This window comes from Phoenix dactylifera, chromosome 8 (genome assembly GCF_051530095.1).
Source record: "Phoenix dactylifera cultivar Ajwa chromosome 8, Ajwa_hap1_PhDact_Kaust_v1.1, whole genome shotgun sequence".
Classification (NCBI taxonomy): domain Eukaryota; kingdom Viridiplantae; phylum Streptophyta; class Magnoliopsida; order Arecales; family Arecaceae; genus Phoenix; species Phoenix dactylifera.
This window is the reverse complement of record NC_143197.1, coordinates 27,273,987-27,288,967: the sequence shown is the minus strand read 5'-3', so window position 1 is coordinate 27,288,967 and position 14,981 is coordinate 27,273,987. Positions and strand designations below refer to the sequence as shown.

Sequence of the window (14,981 nt, the reverse complement as noted above, 5' to 3'; positions counted from 1 at the left end):
ATCAAGCGTACAAAGGTGGCGGAGCCATCTCTTTCATTCTCATCATCTAACTGGGAATTGGAAGATGTCTCCGTCTCCAGAATTCTGATACGTTGTGTACTCTCACGCGTCCATGTGAAATAAGAAAACAGAACAAGGTTAGCAGCATCTCCACAGGAGTACCGTGTGACCATTAAAACCCTTGCTCCACAAAACGGGCTCCTTTCCTTTTGATGGGTTGAATTTCTTCTCTTAGGCTAGAAATTGAGCCACGATCAAGCATATGCGAGGTTTAACGTATAAATGAGTAGCTGACTCGCCACTGCAAGTCAAGCGTAGTCTTAGGCTGGGAATGGACTCATTTATTTGGCTCATGAACCAGGATTTATGGCAACAATTGAAGTCACTAATCCGAGTACCAACTCCCCAATCCTATAAGCTCAGCTGCTTCGTCTACAACTCGAGTGAGAGATCCTTTTACGATTCGGCCATGTTTAGGAGAGCTTTTGGAGCGCCAAAAAGCATTTTCTGACCCTCCAAAAATATTTTTAGATAAAAAATTATGTTTGGTAAAATTTTCGGAAATCTGTTTCAGCTTTTGCAGGAAGCTGAAAATAGCTTTTAGGAAGAAGCTCCAATTTGGAGCTTTCCGAAAATGCTGTTTTCAGTTTTATCGGAAAGCTGTTTTTTGAACCAAAATATTCTCATTTAAATTACAATTTTTTTCCCCAAAACCCTTATCCCGCCTCTTCCTTTCTCCCTTTCCCTCTCTATATTCTTCTTCGTTTCTCTCTATTTGTTAGAGAGATAAATGGTCATTAGAAGGATGAAAAATTAATTTACACTAATAATTATAATATTTTATATATTTATTATTATATTAAACTATAAATATAATATTATATTACATTATATCATAATACATTGATATGTTATATTAAATAATTTAATATTATATTAAATTATTATTTTATAATACATAATATTACGGTACTATATTATAATAATATTATATTATATTAAATTAATATTATACTATATCATATATTTATGTATTAATACATATTATATTTTATTATGCTTTGTTATATAATACTGGTAATGTCCTTTATGGCCATTTTGTCACACAAAAGTACTTTCTCAGTTTGTTTACCAAACATATGTTAAAGTGCCACAGCACTTTAGAAATGTAGTTACCAAATAGCAAACAACTTCTTATAAATGTTCTGCTTCAGACAGCTTTACTTCCAACGGCTCTACTTCCAAAAGCTCTACCATTAACAGCTCCCCCAAACAGAGCCAAAATGTGCACTTGTAGTCCAAAAAGCAATACGGTAACAGATGGATATGGAGTTGGTACAAGTTCCCTTGATAGTCTTTCATTAATCATAGAACCAATTGAAAGCTGCCTAATCCCGCTACCTACAGTCAGCTCATCTTGAGAACTTTTCAAAGCTCAAATCATTTAACTTCCTCCTAAACGTCCCCATTAATATACGCATTCTGTACATGTTTAAACCTTTCTTTGGACCAATGTGCCTTGACCTATCAAATGGAAATTTCGATTATTATAACTCACCTTAATGTCGGGAGTCCCACATGGGCATTCTCCCAATGTTGCATGGTTTTGAATTCATATAATACTTTGACCATCATGCGCATCACATGTGCTGCGGTTCCAGTAATCGAGCATCTAATAAACGCCCGAACTTATCCCTGTTCTTCTGCTCCTCGAAATAATTCTAAGTAGTTTCATAATAAATCAACAAACAGAGCCTGTCCGGAAGGCCATATGACATGCCTGAGCTCATGCAATTAACATCTACAGCACGCATTTTCTCGGCAAAGTGAAAGAACTTTAGCCATATAAGAAATTAATTAAGAAAACGGAAGAAGCATTAGGATAAATCACGTGATTCTAGGAAAGAGAAAAGAACGCGTGCATCGGGGCAGAGACGCCGGTGAGCTTCAGGCAATGGAACTTAAACCCACGCCACTCCTAGGCCGGTGGACGAGAGAAGTGTAAGTAGAAGCGAGGTAAAAATAATAAAGTTTAGATGAAAGAGCCCCAGAGAAAGAGAGAGAGAGAGAGAGAGAGAGAGAGAGGCCACTGCTCCCTTGGAATTTTATCAAGTAATCAATTATGGTGATGCATCGTGTACAAGAAGTAAAGCTAGGGGACCGCAACCGAATGCGAGCACCCATGTGACCCTCCAGTTAAAGTAAAGCGAGCTCAGAAAAGGAGACTACTTCGTGACAAATCTCAAGAAGGCAGAAGAACAGGTTGAGAAGAGGAGAGACAGCGAGGTGGTAACCACTGCCTCGCCATTTATTCTAACTTATATAGCATGGAACTTGGGAAGAAGCAACCCGTTACGGTCTTTAGTTCGGACGGTGGGTGAGTGAACTGAACCTCTGTATTTACTAGAGATGATGCCCACTCTCGCCTCAAATGATGGACCACCCCTCCACAGAATCGTTGTTTACTGTTATAATTGATGCAGCGATCTTATCTGCCAGGTCCAGGTCTGCTTTGGTCCGGGATTTTTATATACATAAAGATTTTTTTTTTTTGGTTCAATCAGTATAAAAACATGTTTTAGAAGTACTTTCATAACACTTTAAACATCTAATACTGCAGCCGTTCTCGTCATATAACCATTATAGAAACATAATGTTTAAATTTATATCTACCATTCTTTAACATATAATAATTAACCTCTTGAGCCATTAGAATTCAGAGCAGCGTTTGGCATATGAGTAGTGCTGCGAAGCACCCATCCAGTCACCGCACTGTTCGCCGGACCCAGTAACAGGGGATCGGTGCAGTAGATAAATGAGTGGTAAAACAAGGTTTAAGTATGATTTAACCAATCATCAACTGCCGCATAGGACTGGTGGACTAAGCACGACAAACGACCTTTAAATTTTTTCTTAAAACGTTACAATAATCCGTATGTTAAAAAGGGGAGGCAAACCTCAATCCACCTTCAAATTCTGCATCTAGAATGATTTGGATGTAAGATCATATATGGAGTTCGTAGTTGTTTATGATTCACACCACACGGAAGCTGCCCTGACTACGTGCATGCGTGCGCATCCAATTCCAGTGTCCCTCCACCTTAAAAAAAAAAATAAAAAGTAGCATCCAACACGAAAAATAGCAAGATGTAAAACGAGCAGTAGTTATTTGTCGGTTTCCTTTCCCTTTTTTTGGGTTTTTCTTGTCACTTCCTACAGTAAACTAACATGAAAAAGGAAAAAGCTCAATGAGAGGGAGGGGGAGAGGTGGAAGTGGAGGTGCATGGGAGAGGATGATGGGTGACACAGCGGCGACGGTCCTCTCGATTCTCTCTTCTCCACCGTGCCTTGGTCCTTTTGCTTACATTTGCTGTCCTTTCTGAGATCAGTTTGGCTTCTGTCTGTTCTCTTTCTCTTCTTCTGTTTCGGTTTCTGTACTCCGTATGCAACTATCATGACGTATTTGGTGGTAAGTAGATGGCTAGTAGTAGTAGCAGTACCGTACGCTGCACTGATTGATTGATAAAAGATGATGATAGCTATGGCCCTCGCCGTTCCTTTCTCCTTCCTCATATCGCATCCCTCACCTTGTCCCTTTCGTCTTTCTTCCGGCAGCACTAAGCTTTATGGTTTAGAGGTAGGGGATGGAGTGTGGGACCTTTTCTTGTCTATGACTAAATTTAAAAGGAAGACCAAAAAAAAAAAAAAGGGAGTAACCTATGAGCCTAATTTGTTGTCCTCTTTTCCTTGTTTGCAGCTCCTATCCTGCCACATAAAATAATGAATAATTATCAGAGGTTTCGGACACTTGAACTTAAATCATTACTGACTGCCGATTGTAGGCTGAGGTGCAAGCAGCTGTTAAACTTCGACTGGGAGGAAATACTCCCTCCCACCAACCTTTTCTTTCACCTATTCACATCCCCACAGCTCCATGATCAGAAGAGAACCTAAGAAAATAACAAAATAAGAAAAAAACAAAGCAATGAACTTATATTCATAAATCGTTAGATCTGTATAGAGTCATAACCGTAATACCTAGGCATTTGAAAGAAGCATGAATTGAAGGAGGCCATGTCGAGCGTGGAAGTGGCGGGGAACAGCGACGAGGTCATGAGAAGATTACTGCTGTTATTCTGTGGGAGAGAAGCAGCGACCAAGTCTGCTTCGGCGGATGACGCATTCGAGAACGAGTTGCCGGCGAAGGAAGCTTTGATGGGCGAGGCGAAGGGGCTATCTGGCAGGTTGTGCTCCAGGCTGCTGCCATTGGTCGCAAAAGGATTACAAAAGAACAAAACCAAATTAACGGAGAAACTAACAACACAACCAAACAAAACGCTGGCCTCCTCCCCTTGGAAATTAATTAATGGCGGAAGAGAGTAGACAGTCGGCTTCTTGTGATAGTTCCGATGGAATTACCTTTCCTGGGAGCAACCATCTTCATTGTGGGGTGGATTTCCGGCTGATTCCTCCTTATCGGCAGCAGCATTGACTCCCGGTTGATGAGCAACCCCGTGGGGGCTGCTGCCCGGCTGCTGCTCTGCCACTGCTGCACAACTATTCAGGCTCTTATCTGTAAACAGAAAGTAATACATATGGTTTTTATATTCCTCTTTAATTCACCAACATAACTATCATTCCAATTCACTAAATCTAAAGAAGACTAAAGGTGAAATAAAAGGGCTGTTAGTTGACTGACCTTGTGATGCTGCTGCTTCCTGGTTACTGCTGGTCTTTCCATCAGTAGGAGAAGGGACAATGGCGGGTGTTGAAATGGTGGTAGCAGCGGCAGCGGTGGCGGTCGAAGTGATGTGGTTTCGGGTCGTGAGGTCGAGGAGCTGGAGGCCCAGGAATCGCCGCCCTTGGAGCTCGATTGCTTGCTGGAGCTCCGCTGCCTGATGCTGCTCTTCCAGCTTCCTCCTCAGAATTGTCTCTTGGCTGCTGCTATTGTAGCTGTACAACATCCTTGGCGCTGCCGGAGAAAATTTTAGTAGGATTATACTAATGAAGCTAACATAGAGCGAAAGGAGGCTGGAATGGGATCGATATAAAAGATTCTCACCAAGTTGAGACAGTTCGAAGGGGTCTCTGGAGTCCAGGCCAGTGGGAGTAGTAGCGCACCCAGAGAAATCCCCCCTCTCAGCCTGCTGCTGCTGCTGCTTTCTGAGAATAGAATTTATAGTTTATAGTCGAAGGAAGGCAACACAAGCTGGGGGTGGATTTAGAAAGAAGTGGAAGTTTGGGAGAGGAAAGGAGGAGTGCCTGTACTTGTCGGGGACTTTGCCCTTCTCCTTGTAGGGCTTGACGAGGACCCGCGCGTCGCAGACGAAGTGGGGGTTGCCCTTGGCGAGGATCAGCTTCACCGTCTCCGGGTAGACGAAGGTCACAAATCCAAACATCCGCTTCTGCTGGTACGGTATCCTCACGTCCTGTACTGGCCCATAGATGCTTCAATTCCGCCAAGGAACAACACCAAATCCAGCGTTAGAGCTGAGAAAGTAGAGACTGAATGCCTAAAATAGATCGATCCTTCCCCACCTTTTCTTGGGGGACTTCCGTCGAACACCAACCTGAAGTAGTTGGAAACGTCTTCTTCCCGGAAGGTACTGTCGGCCGGGAAGGTGAGGTAGATCTGCCGCGACGCAGGGTTCGACATCGCGGCAAAGTCGGTCCTTTCCATCCGAGACCGCCCCATGAACCTCTGTGTCTCGTCGCCACCGCCGAGCATCAGCGCCGCCGCTGCCGCCGCCCTGTGGGAATTTCGATTACCCTAGGCTTTTAGATTGATTGTATATGATGGAAATGGAGATGGTTGATGTGTTTTCATGTCAACGACATACCTTTGGCTTTCGTTCTGCTGCTGGAGAAGAAAGTTGGTGCATTTGATGGAGGACGAAGGCGAGGCCGGCACTGATCCAGTGGGGGAGTAAGGGAAGGCGGAGGCCATGAGCTGGGAGGCGCCGCCCAGTCTCTGGGTTTTGGACCTCAGAAGAAGCTCTTGGCACTGTTGCTCGACGACGGGGTCCATCTTGCCGCCTCCACCGGCCGCCATGGAGGCGACGGCGGTATCGTCGGGGACCCCATGGAGGAACCGGCAGCTCGCGCCGTTCTTGCAGTACCCCCTTGCATAGTAGAGGCAAGGCCGCCACCCAAACCCTGCTCCGGCCGCCTCCGACCCGAGGCAAGCATCGGCGACGGAGAAGCTCCGGCGGTGGTGGCCACTGTTCGCCCCCCACCCACCCCCGCCGCCAATGGAGTAAGGTAACAGCATGCCCTCCGCGCCGCCGCTCGGGGTCCGGCACTCCCCGACAACATCCGGGTAGAAAAAATCCCCACCTTTGGGGCTGATCTGGAGACCATGGGCGGGGGTGGGGGCAGTGACCTGGACGGCGGACGCGGCGTCGTTGAGGAAGGAAAGCTGGTCCGGGAGCTGGAGCTCGTTGATGAGATCCCCGCCGCCGTAGAACGGCGACGCCGCCGCCTGGTTGCTGGGGCTAACGAGCTCGTCCGGGCTCTGGATATCGTCGCTCACGCCATTAACGTTGTTCACACTACTACTCCTCGAGAAAACCGGCGGCGGAGCCCACGACGTGGGGGAACTGACGGCGAGGCCACCGAGGAGTCTAGAAGAGGAGTTCTGCCGGCCGAGGAGGAAGGGGGAGGTGGGGCCGCCGCCGGCTGCGGTGGAGGAGGAGGCGGGGACGAGGCCGAGCTCGTTGCGGGCCTTGAGGACGACCGAGTGGACGAGGGTCTCGGGGCCGAAGGCAAGGCGTATCATTTCCTTCTCGCCGTGGTCTTGGATCAAGAGGAGTCCCATGATCTTGGCGGCGTTCTCCGGGTCCAGGCTCTGGATCCGGGAGAACACGATCCTTGTCGCCTCGTAGGCGTCCATAGGATCCAAGAACAGAGCAAAGATGAGACTTGGAGCCTCTCCTCTTTACCTCTTCTTTCTCTTCCACCCCCCCTCTTTTTTTCTTTTTCAACACAACCAACTACTGCAGTAGAAAGAAAGAAGAAAACAAGGATTAGAGAAAGGAAAACAAGCTCTTTTGAGTATTGGAATAAAGAAGGAAAGGGGGCGAGAGAGAGAGAGAGAGAGAGGAAGGAGCTCTATTTACCACCAGGTGGAAGAGAGGAGAGGTGAGAGTGCTCTCTTTCTTTTTTAAAAGACAAAAAAAAAATCGCTGCTTTCTAGTTGTTTTTTAGCTGGGAGGCTCCCTCCCTTTGTTTCTCTTTCTCTCTGACCGCTGCCTCGCCGAATCCATTTTCCGAGGTGGTGGCGGCGGCGGCGGTGGAGGCTGCGGGTCAAAACAGCCGCCGACCGCCTTTCTTCGGCCGCACCACCGGTTGCATGGCTGAGAGAGAGCTAGTTATCTCTATGCTACCTTATACCTCTGGCCCCTGTTGCCCTCTCTCTGTGCGTCTCTCTCTCTCTTTTCTGGGCTCTTTGGCTGCCGGAGAGAAGGCGGGGAGTGCAGGAGGGGTTCTGGATCTACTCAAATAACCCTGAAGCTCGGAGCTTTGGGCCAAGCTTAGAGAGTCGAGACCTTACCTCTGTTCTGTGTCTCTCTCACAACCCCACGCACACACCCTTCCCCAGTGCCAAATTCTCTTTCCCCTGCACCATCATTTGGTTTTGGGGTCCCCTTCTCTCTCGTCTGTTGTCCTGAACTTCTAATCGTCCCTGTTTTTGGTTGTGATGCTCCTTTTCTTCTCCTTTATTCCTTATTCAACCATAACAATACTCAGATTACTAAATAATTATATCATAATTTATTAGATAATGTATCAATATTATATATCATATTAACAATATAAATATATAACGTCTCCAAAAGAACATGTAGTACCGGCGTGCTCGAAAAAAATTGAGAATAGTATGAGAGCGCCATCTTCTAAGTTCAAATACAAAACTTTATTCCAATGTGAGGATGGGGGTTAGAGGTGCTCGCCAGTTGACTGAAGTTCTGTTGACAACTCGATCCAAGAAAAGTTTTAAAACTGACACGGAGCCCTCTTATTTCTTCTCAATTTAGCCTGCTCCAAAGCGAGAACATAATGATGCTTACGGCTGCACAATTATTCCTAGATCATCGTGCACTAACGTGGTAGTGTGTATCTCGCATCTGCAGGCGTAGGGGGTACAGCACTTTCGATTTTCTCTTATGCAATTGCGATCATATATATATATATATATATATAAATTGATTAAAAGGGAGAATGCCAGTATGTGATCTCTTTAAAAAAAAATCTATGTTATGAAAGCATTTGTTGACGGAGAGAGAGAGAGAGAGAGAGAGAGAGGATAAAATATTGAGTCGATTCACTAGCAGCTCAATGTTATGCCCTCACACCTAATGCTGAAAAATTTTCTAAAAACCTTTCAATTTTGAAAGGAAATATCAGATCTCTGTAGGCTGGGGCCGCCGATACTTGTGTTTCTTTCTCAAACAATAGGATTTTCTTCTATTTGTTCTCACCCTAACTTAATTTAGTTAGTTCTGGTTTCAGCTTGGCTTTTCCGATCCATCTCCTGTCAATTATTTACCCATGAAGCTCCGCACGCAAGAGTTGATGAGTGATGGGGTTTCCAGTGTCTCCCTCAATCGCAAATTTTCCATATCACCATAATGGACGCATGAAATCTATATAGCTTTTTTGAGTCATAGGCAAATGATTTCCCTTTGAAGGAAATACTCCTCCTCCTTGCTTTCTTTGCTTTTTCCCTTCCCCTCCTCTCAAATCTCTGGTCCCCAGCTTTTACCACTCACTCTGGGGCGTGAGGCCGGAGCTAGTTTCCACCTCGCATGCATGCAGTGTGGGCTCGCCCTTTGGGATGGTATTGTCTCGTGGGAAGTTGGGGTGGCCTGAGGGGGACTACTCCTCTTTAAGAACAGGGATGGTACTTAAGGTGTCAGAGTCCCTCACATGGGAGTGACGAGTGGTGACCCCCTTCTCCCCAAGTGCTCACGTGCCCCTGCCTTCGCACGTGGGAACAGTGTGAGGTGTAAAGTGGAATACATGTATGTTGGAATTTCTCCATGGCTGCATGGGGTTTTACTGCTTCTGAGAGAGGGGACGAGGGGAAGCAACCACAGTGGCTGTTCCGTGCTTCCTCCTTTGAAGGAATGAGAAGGATGGACGAAAATCCCGTCGATCATGTTTGGAATTAGTCCTGGGCCTCATAGGACATGGTTTTAACTTGTGGATACATGTACCTGATTTTGTAGCTTGCCATGAGACACGCCATGTAGACTGTAGGGTGGATATTATCCACTTGCTTCTGCAGATCATGAGTCGTAGCACCGCAATCGTCTTACGAATTATGAGGTAACTCTTTTTTACTTGCCAATAATCAGATGTCAATGTTTAAATTACCAAATGCAGTCGTTCAATCTGGATAAACATACTCAATACCTCCATCACTAGATATCACTGACTCAAATGGATATAAATGAGAGAGTCCAGATGACCTAACCAACTTGGTAAGCAGCTTGGACACTAATTTGGTATTTGGGTCAAAGCCGAGCATGCTCGAAGGCCGCCCCAAGACCTAATGGGGCTATCTTGATTTGGAGCACAGCACCGGTCGCGATAAAATAATATATCATTCAAGGTTTCTGAATCTTGTTTTAAAAATATTTTAGCAAATAATGCTAAAATTGATGTCTTAAATTAGAAGCTAATCTTCTTGGCCCCATCACTTGAGATTTCAAATTTTTTAAGTCTTTGTCCATGAATCCATGCCCATGTTGTAAAAACTCTGGGAAGGAGTAGATGGTGAATCCAAAGTGGGTCACACGACAGCAGAGGATGGCAAGTTGCCTGAGACACTCTCGGAAACAGGACAGTCTACTGTTCGCCATAACACTGTTCCTCCAACGCCAGCGGCCAACGCTAATACTTATGTCCACTGTTGTGACCTTGCGGAGGGTGGGGATCCTTCCCCGACTTGGCTTATATTGTGGGTGGGGGTCCTTTGGTAGTCCCCAATCGCACCTCCAACGGATCTCTGGTCTGACACCTATTCACCCACTGCATTCAACTACATCTTTGGTTGTGTTTGACAGAGACGGCTACTAGGTATGATGAAAAGAATCTAAGGCCACTTTTGCATCTAAAGCCACTTTTGAATCTAAAGCCACTTTTGTGTCATGGTCGTTTTTACTCTAATTGGTCGTAGTTAGAGTCTCGTGCAATGAAGCGTGGCATCGATTAATGCCTGTCAGTGTTCATGGGTATTAACACAATGTATCTCAATCATGTCTCTTTTCTTGTAATAGCATATGTCTGCAGTTGTTTCTGGACATCTAAAATTGATGAACACTTACAGCGCTACTTATCCAAAAGGCTTATGTCCGAACTTGGTACAACATGTAACAAATAAAAAATATTTTATAGATTTTATTGAGACTTCTGGTACCTGTACCTGCATCCGCATTAATTATATATAACCAATGTCCCATTTAGTAAAGCTTTTAGAGGATCCAAAAGTACTTTTAGATGGAATAGAAGTATTTGGTAAAAAAATTGGAAAGCGAAAGCTAAAACAGCTTTTTGGAAGAAGCTTTTTCGGGGTATTTTGAAGCATCTCTGGAAAAGCACTTTTAGCCTCCATTGAGAAGCTATTTGGAGTTATAAATTTTTTTCTTTTTGGAACAAAATAACCATAATAAAATATAATAATTATAAAATAATAATAACATTAATATATAATGATAAGAGTTATAATATTATATATCTTTGTTATTGTATTATACTATAAATATAATAAAATATTATATCATATCATAATACATTAATATATTATGTTATATAATCTCAAATTATGTTATATTATTATGCTATAGTATACAATATTATATTACTATATTATAATAATAATATATTATATTACAATAATATTGTACTATATTATATATTTATATTTTAATATATATTATATTTTATTATGCTCTGTTGTATAATACTATGTAAAATCCTTTATGGTCATTTTGTTATACCAAAAGTATTTTTTCAATTTGTTTACCAAATACATATTAAAGTCTCACAGCATTTTAGAAACGTAGTTACCAAACAATAAATAACTTTTTATAAAAGTTATACTTCAAAAAGCTCTACTTTCGAAAGCTCTACCGCTAATAGTTTTGCCAAATGGGGCCTAATATTGCATAGAAAAATGAACAGCCATTATAGAAAGATGTAAAGATGGCTAAGTACATAAATACATTAACCATCCTTACATGAATCTAGATTAACATGTATCCAAATTATTCTAAAAAATAAACTTTATTAATTTTAACACAACACACATATAGATGCGAAAGGTGAAAAAAAATGAAAAATAAAGTTTAAGGAAGGCTTTCCAACAGATCTAAACAATCCATAACAATCACAATTTGAATGGAGCATGAAACGACACAGAAACCTACTTTAGATTCTCCCCATCTCAACACACACACACACACACTCACGAAATTCATCCTGAATGTCCCTTTTTTATGGAGTTAAGGTCTTAACTCGGATGATTTTAAGACGATTTGGGGACGTTTCCTTTTTCTGGCTAAACATTGGTGACTTTATCGGCCAAATGTTTCTCTTAATGAAATTTTCTTTTGATTGCTAATGTTGTACGTTTGTGGTTTATTCATGCAAATCATGCTGTGACTTCCATTGTGATTTGTGAATGCTGATTTTGCTTCACATACTCCAATATGTTTCATTGGATATCACTCCATTGTATGTGCATTCCTGCAAATGTATACGAGGGAACCTAAACCATGTAACCCTTCTTTTGACCTATGCACACATAGTACTCAACTAAACCTTTTGCAACCAAAGGACTAGGCTGGACATGTGATCCAAACTAGACTGTTCTTATTTGGGTATTTGCATGCATGAGGATCGACCGCCGAGTTACTTTCATTAGAGTTCCTCATCAAGGAGGACACCATCAGAATTTTATTGAGGTATACTTTGGAAGTTGTTTGAGGTCATACTAAAGTGATATTTATCAAAAACAGACCACTATGCCTTACAACTATCCTAAAAGAGCTAGTCAGAAGGTTATTAGTTAGTTATAATGACTTAGAATCTCATCTAAAAAGAGTTAATCAAAAAGTTATAAAACCTAATGCAAAAGGAGTTAATCTAAAGATTATTAACCAGGGTTATTGGTTTTGTTTAAATATCCAATATCTTCCCACTACATAATCAATATGAAAGTAAATACATGCTTGTGCAGATTTTTATATACTCTTTTTGTTTAAGCTTTGGTTATTAGTTGGAATTCTTAGCCTTATTAACTATCTAGGACATTCTCGACATATACCTAATGTGGAACCAAATACAAGCTCATAAAAGTTCTTATATGCTCTATTATTCTGGCAAAAGAGTTCAGCCATTAACACCATGATCACCTTATAGTCAATCTTTAAAGAATTTGTGCGGCTATACGAGTGATAGGCTGATCGATTTTGGTATCATCTATAACAACCAAAATATCATCCAAAAAGGACCAGCTAGAAAGTTGTTGATTCATGTCCTCATCCCTCCTGAAGTACTATAGATGTTCGACGCATATTGGACATGGAATCAAACACAAGCCTATGTGGGTTCCCACAAACCCAAGCATGCCTAATCGCATCAACACATAAGAGCGCAAGCATCAGTAACCGCGTATGTTCATTTGTAGTAGTCCTTTTATTGCTCCTTATTTTCTCAGACACAGTCTCATCGACCAAGGTACCTCGCGCAACCATTAGCCTACGAGTCCATTCTTGACCTAACATGTTGGCTCGGGACATGCACATGTCATCAACATTCACTGTCGCCCTCATTAATTAGAACACAGTGATGACATATTTCATAATATCACTCGTATAAGCTTAAATTTAAATATTCAAAATGGCATTTATTGGATTGGTGTAAGGACATATAATGAGCGTATACGTTTGCTTTCAAAAATAATTTAGGATTCAGGTGGCGTTCGAGTGGATTTAGGATTCGACGGTGCAGCCGGTGGAATGTGATTGATTCATGACATCCGTCGACTCTTGGATAAGTGCGCCTTCTATCGAGCCACTCATGCCTATAGAAAGACGAACAGTGTGGCTGATTGGGTGGCTTTCTTTGCGGCTCAACATTGGAGGTTTTCTTTGGGATAACCATTTTTTAGTCCTGGCGTCCTTGTATTCTCTTATTCTCTTTAATTTTATGGACTGCACTCACATCCGTTGTGTATAAGTTGCCATTGTACCCAAAAAAATATATTTTAGAAAAATAATATTAATCTATAGCCTCATGATTGCACCCTCCTCTATATATAGAAAGAGGTGTGGGTTCGAATTATCTTGATGAAATTGTTCTGATTTGACCTTAGATAAATTTAATTAATCGTAGTAGCAAATAAGTACGTATAACTTTCGTAGTTTGGCTCAAGCTGGTTTTGCCAAACTTTCCATTGGTGTCTGTAGCTCCGGAGCTCTTCATGGGTGCCTATTGTTCGGTGCGATGTAACCAAATAGTTCTGATATTGTCCAACATGTCAATGGACCAACAGGCCATAATGGACCCATGACATGACCACTTACTGTAAAACTGTGAAATCGTTGTATTTACGGTTTCCTAAGGTTCTACTTGCAATTATAAGTGTAACTTTTGACCAACAAATCAAATCTTAATATATTTTTTTAATTATACTCAAATATGAGTCAAATCATCAAATGTTACATCCATCCAGCTAGCAAGTTGTGATACAAAACATTGCATTTATTGACAGGTCTATTTCTTTGGACAAGTTGGGTCCCATATCCTTGCCAACAGTTGGAACAAAATCTTAATCAAAGATAAAGAAGGTATAAAATGAACAATCTAACTGAAAGTTATTAGATGATAAGTGCTTCTGTGAGGTGAGAACTTTTTTTTCTTATTTTCTAGTGCATTTTTTTTTAGCTTTGTGGCTAATGCATGATTATACATCAAGTCCGAGCTGAACCTAGTGCCATGGAGATTGTCCTAGTAATGATGTGATAATTCAGAACCTCATCAAAAAAAGTATTATTTATGTTTTTCAGCTCTGTATAAGTACCTAAAATTTACCTAATACATAGCTGATGTAGGACTAAACACATATCCACACGAATTCTCACAGACGATATCTTTTTTTTTTAGTAACCAAAGATTCTAGATTCAAGTTTTAGATGGCGTATCTCTAAAAATCTGCACCTAGATAATAGCAGTGCAGGTGAATTGCCTTCACAATTTTTTTTTCAAAAAATCTGAGTTGAAACAAAAATTCTTTGTGCTATCATGATTATCATATTAATCAAGTTTACTAAAATACAATAGCATCAACATGATTGTTTGGACTCAGTCATAAGCAAATGGACCATTCCTAATCACATTGTCGCGACCAAATGGGAGTCCGTCAATCAAGCTTTATAGGCAGTATCATATCTTAACTTGCAGCACTTTCCCAAAAATAATACTATGGGAGTTACGTTTTGCAGAGATTCCTCTATGGTATTCATTATTCGAACCCTGTGACATTTGTTGCATGAATTCTTAATTGGTAGTTGGTGTCGTCTTCACGCATAACCTAATCAAGAAACCAACTCCATGATTCTTATAGGGCCAGCCAAGTTTGATTAGCAAATTGTCACTTGCTACCTGACATTATTCTAAATCATGGTGCAATATAAAATTTTAAACAAGACTGTATATAAGTTGCTTAATAAAAAACTTGGATGAGTTGCTCCAAGATGCCCCATCGATTGTCCAGGGGCTGGTTCATTAATAAATTGACGCTTTTACAATGCGTCATTTCTTTATCTGGGCCTTTCACCTGATGAGGACACATCCTAAGTGAAGCTAAGATAAGAATCCTTTATTACACCTCTGTTTTTTTGGGTAATAGAAAGTTTCTCACCTTAATTGTAAGGACTGTGCGGGCGTATGTTTAGTCTCACATCGATTATTCG

General features: G+C 41.8%; 1 protein-coding gene across 6 annotated transcripts; it reads right to left on the bottom strand.

Moving 5' to 3' along the window:
- Positions 1 to 3,148: 3,148 nt before the first annotated feature.
- Positions 3,149 to 7,793, bottom strand: LOC103709112 (zinc finger CCCH domain-containing protein 53-like). Of its 6 annotated transcripts, none has more exons than XM_039124862.3 (10): positions 7,119 to 7,793; positions 5,841 to 6,995; positions 5,571 to 5,750; positions 5,269 to 5,448; positions 5,063 to 5,163; positions 4,700 to 4,972; positions 4,420 to 4,573; positions 4,039 to 4,257; positions 3,901 to 3,950; positions 3,149 to 3,765 (listed from the first exon to the last, which is right to left on the bottom strand). In XM_039124862.3, the coding sequence occupies exons 2-9, from the start codon at positions 6,890 to 6,892 to the stop codon at positions 3,917 to 3,919; spliced, it is 2,193 nt and encodes a 730-aa protein (XP_038980790.3). In that variant the 5' UTR covers positions 6,893 to 6,995; positions 7,119 to 7,793; the 3' UTR covers positions 3,149 to 3,765; positions 3,901 to 3,916. The 6 variants fall into 6 exon arrangements, with proteins under 6 accessions (XP_038980790.3, XP_038980789.3, XP_088559470.2 ...); XM_039124861.3 differs by having other exon boundaries at positions 5,263 to 5,448; positions 7,119 to 7,731; XM_088703344.2 differs by having other exon boundaries at positions 4,039 to 4,260; positions 5,263 to 5,448; positions 7,119 to 7,727.
- Positions 7,794 to 14,981: the final 7,188 nt, after the last annotated feature.

Coding starts and splice junctions, on each gene's coding strand:
- LOC103709112 (XM_088703344.2), bottom strand. CDS start 6,892: ATGGACGCCTACGAGGCGACAAGGATCGTGTTCTCCCGGATCCAGAGC. Junction 4,261..4,419: donor GATGGTTGCTCCCAGGAAAG/GTAATTCCATCG, acceptor GACCAATGGCAG/CAGCCTGGAGCACAACCTGC. Junction 3,951..4,038: donor TGCTTCTTTCAAATGCCTAG/GTATTACGGTTA, acceptor TTATTTTCTTAG/GTTCTCTTCTGATCATGGAG.